The sequence below is a fragment of the Camelina sativa genome, chromosome 2 (genome assembly GCF_000633955.1).
Source record: "Camelina sativa cultivar DH55 chromosome 2, Cs, whole genome shotgun sequence".
Classification (NCBI taxonomy): domain Eukaryota; kingdom Viridiplantae; phylum Streptophyta; class Magnoliopsida; order Brassicales; family Brassicaceae; genus Camelina; species Camelina sativa.
In genome coordinates this window covers 24,901,690-24,906,557 of record NC_025686.1, presented here as the reverse complement: position 1 = coordinate 24,906,557, position 4,868 = coordinate 24,901,690, and the positions used below count along the sequence as shown (strand labels likewise).

Sequence of the window (4,868 nt, the reverse complement as noted above, 5' to 3'; positions counted from 1 at the left end):
GACACTTTCCAAAAACCAAAGCACTCAGGATCGAGTTTCAATGGTGATTGAACCGCAACAAAATCCAGTGATTTCTCCATACCCTTGCCGCAAGATCTCACCTGTTGAAAAAGGATATCAGAACTTTTTATCAGGTGCTTGCTCTGATACCAATTGTAAAGGTATAGAGAATGACAATCACTTAAATCGCTTGGAAACGCGCCAAGCAAACGCTTTTATTCAAACTTATAAAACTCCCTTTTTACAAGTTATGAATCTAAGCCTACTCTCTTGTCTATCTAACACAACACCCTGTGTAGATCTAAAAGAGTAAAACACACTCACCTTCAAAGCTCTTTTTGTTTGCTCGAAGGTTTACAAATCTCTCAAACTTATCCCACGAGTGCTAACTCTTTTTGCGGCCAGCCCTCGTCCTTTTAAACCCTTCACAAATGATCTCTAACCTAGATCTTTGTGAATCCCTAACTAAAAGGAAATATTCCTTATCCTAAGAAATATCCTCCCTAATCCTCTCGATCAAATATACTCTCAATCTTCTCGTGTATATCTTGATCTTCCTCTTCCTTTCTTCTCACGCTCCTTATCACGACTCCCATAATCTTCTTCCACGTCAGCTCAACTACCACGTCAGCATATCAGCGCTCTGAGACACTCCGCAAGCTCCTGTCACTTTCAGAGCTCTGATGCACTTTCACTGCAGACACGTGGTGATGTTCCCGTCTTCGTCACGTGCCACCCTGCCCCTCAGCTGTCGAAACGTGTACCATTGGGTCAAAAGTCGTTGATAGAGATCCCAACCACAGCTAGCAATGATACCGTTGATGAGAAGGTGGCGGGATCTAGAGTGTGGCAGCCAACGACTTGCATAGGAACGTTTTACAGGGAAGCACATTTCGAGATGCACGAGAGACCGTACGTTTTGTACGAATCGGACAAAGATGCTAAGGAGTGTAAAAACTCGTGTTTCGTCGTTGTCAAAGACGATGGATTTTATCGTTGGAACAACAACAAGAGAATCTGGGACAAGATTTTTCCGATCATTTGGTATTAGTAACTCATTGTTCTTTTTATATTTTCGGGTTCATTTCAAAGATTATAATTTCTTTATCAACATTTTGGTTAATCAAACACTAATTAACGATGAGGTTTATGACATTTGTAGTGTTCCAATATTAAACATCTAATTTATGTAAGGTGCATCTAACTTGGATAACAGACTAATCTCAGGGTGAGATTAATTACTATATCAAATTTAAGAAATGAGTCGTTTGGGTAACTTGGATGGATTGCATGTATGCACATATTTAAACTCTGGAAGACATCGATCAAGTTAACGACCAAACCCCAAAAGGTCAATAATTTGATTTATAATGTGTTATATTTTTTATTTTCAATTACCGTGTTGAACGAATAACAACTCTGCAAAATTATAAAGTGTTATGTTCCGCAAGCATTATGTTTTTAGTTCCAATAATGTTGGCTTTCTTATGTTCACAGAAGCTAGTAGTGTGAACTTGCCAAACTCTATATACTGTATGTAGAAATATTGATAGATATAAAGACGATAAATTGGTTTTTTAGATTTAATGATAGTGGATGTTGTCAAAATCTGTTACATGCATTTTTAACGCAAAATCAACTTGTCATGTCAAATAGAAAACCCAAAGCTTTACATTTTCCACACAAATTTATATAATACTAGGAGTTGCTCCGTGCTATGCACGGATTTGTCTTCATATTTTTCCGTAAGTTTAGTTTTTAAAACAGCCAATTATTACGATATTATTTTATACAACCCAAATATCTATATATATATATATTTAATTACATTTTGGGTTCTACCCTTTTATTTATATATATTTACAAAGTTAATCCCTAAAAATTTTCCAAAAATAGCATTACATCAGATTTTGTTTACTAAATATTTCACATACTATTCCAACTTAAAAAAAATACAGCAAAATCAATATGGAAACAGAAATTATGATATATTTAACCACACCTTCTATTTTGTATTGAAGATATTCTTTCTATGAATCTTTTGCAAAGAAAGAAAACAACAATTTGATACTATTTTGTTTTCCAAAACCTGTGAGCTTTGATTCTTAACGTAAGAAAAACTTCGATTCACATCTATTTAAATATTATAATTAATAGATATAAACTTAATAAAATTTTAAAATATTACTGTAAAATTAAAATTTTTAAAATACTATATAATATGGTTATATAGTAGATAGTTTATAAAAATGACATGTTGAAATTAATAAAATAAATATCATTAAATTTGTGCTAATACGGGTTAAATCCTTATTTTATTATTTGTCAACACTATTAATATCAGAATATTTGACATATAAAAATTAAGTTGATTTAACTAAGATTGTTTAAAATAATTAAATCATTAGGTAAAATATGACTTAATCATAGTATATAAATGACTTACTATGTATATAGATCCACTATTTTCTGTTATATTAATTAAAATCAAAATAGAATCTTAAACACTAAACAAAAAAAATTAAATATAACAAACAGATGTTCATAAAGTATATTTCGGGTTAAAAAAATTAATATAAACATTTAGCTGCACAAACAATCAGAAAATTTAGTTATTCCTCTATTTGGAAAACATCCAATATTTAATACACAAATACAATATAAAATATAAATAATAATAATAATTATATGCATGCGGTGTACCGTAGGTTAAAATCTAGTATATATTATAATCTTATATCCTTAAATTATTTAATCATCAAATTATTTGTTAAGAGAAAAAATTATTATGTAAATTCAATTGAATTACACTAAATATTTACAGAAACAAAATAACACTTGTGAAAGAAGAGATCATCAAATGATAATCTTTTGGAGCTTGCCAAAAGAAAACTTTACTTTAGTATTAAATTATATAATATAGTAAGGTTTCTTTCAACTCTTACTCTAAGAATCATCATTATATATTAAAATTCTTTTAAAATCAAATACACATACAATTATTTATTTTCTTTTATAAATATTTTAAAATGATTGCATAAATCATCAAAAGATGAACAATAATAAAAATAATTTACATTTTTGGAAAAATTATTCAAGACTTAGTAAGATAATATTTCTTCTAAAGTTAGGAATTTCACAAAAACGGATTATCCGAACAACAATACTATTGTTACCAGTGTTTTGTTGTTTGTTGGAAATTGAGTCGAGGATAGAATAGAGAATAAATGTTTTAGTTTTTACATTAATTTGAAAGAGGATGTGTTTGTATAGTAATAGGGTGTTTTTAGAAAACCAAACTTTATAGAATGTTTGAACCTTTAAAAGAGAGAAGGGATTGAGATCAAATATTAGTTATCATAAATTTGCAAGTGTTTCAAAATAATAAGTTAAAAATGAGAAGTAATCTAAACAAAAATGAAAATTGAGGAAAAATAGTGGGTAGATATAAGGCAATGCATAAAATGATGGTATTATTTCAAATTAAAACATAACTGATTATGTTCATAATTTATTCTGAAATTCCTAATATGAAAACTTAGAAATTTTATGTAATTCAAAAATACCATGATGTTTGAAATAATAAGTGTGAATCTAAGAAAATAATTATAGAATTAGATTAAAACATCTCACAATCTTACGTAGTTTCCAGAAAATAAGCTCAAAATTTTAATTTTATATAAACAATTTTTTAAAAAGTTAAACTAATTTACTTAAATAATACCATCCCACCATCTTATTTAAATTTGATTCTGCTTGTGCCTATGAAAATTATATAAGATTCAAACACAGAAATTAAACCCAAAAATTCAAACCTATAAATTTAATTTAATATTGGTTTAGTTCTAAGATGAAACCAACCACACACTGATATAAGGTGACTCTAGATTCTTGAAGGCTGCATATGTTTCTTATTAAAAAATAGAGGAAAAAAATGTTGATGGTTTTTTTTTTGGGTTTTATGGGTCTGTAGTTAATTAGGTACAAATTATATTTAATTAGGTCCAAAGGAAAAAAGTACAGGTGTCAGAAAAATAGTTAGCCAAGTGTCATCTCCTTAGCAAAAGTTAAGAAAAACCTTCTCATATTATATAAGATGTATACATTTTTATTAGACCTCTAAAATTAAGTTGACTTTTGATAGTTTGTTCTAGATTTTAACTTGAACTTAGTTTAGGTGTTTTATGTCAAAAATATTAAAAAATTGAAATAACACTTAACTATACTTATTTCAGAACAGAAATAATGAGAAAATGATATCTTATTTACCAAAGAAAAATATACAACTATAATTTGATGTAGTCAACCATATGACTAACAAAATATTGTGGGTCTCTTACACTAAAATTTTAATAACACTTCACATTTTTATAGTTTCAAAAAAAAAATATTTTAGTGGTTTGTGTTAGTATCGTCGTTGAACCAATTATCCATGTATAAACTTGCAAAATACTATGAAATTCGCTAGACAACTATCAAATATCATGCTGCACACATAAAATTTCATTTTTTACACTTGTATTTTTTTTTTGTATGCATGTGTTTGTGTAATATGTATATTTACATATTAGAAATTAAAAGAGTACAAATCTAACCAACCACTATAAGGTCAGATCTAAGTTGACTTTCCTCCACGTTTTTATCAGTCAGAATCAAGTAGACTTGATATTCTTCAACTTTACTTCGAGTGTTTCAAATAATTACAAGAAAAGAAAATAAATTGACAATTTTGTTTTACAATTTAATACTTTCTTTAAAACTTAAAATATGTTTAAAAGGTATTATTTTGGCAAATGGAACCCCATACGAGCGAACGATTTACAAACAATATATGGGAATAAAATTGATATACATTTTTCAATCCTATG

General features: G+C 28.2%; 1 protein-coding gene across 1 annotated transcript in view; it reads left to right on the top strand.

Moving 5' to 3' along the window:
• LOC104756551 overlaps positions 1 to 1,051 on the top strand; it is a 6,907-nt gene extending 5,856 nt beyond the window's left edge. Inside the window, exon 2 of the mRNA XM_010479161.1 lies at positions 701 to 1,051. Coding sequence (XP_010477463.1) covers positions 701 to 1,051 — 351 coding nt within the window. The remainder of the gene's footprint in view (positions 1 to 700) is intronic.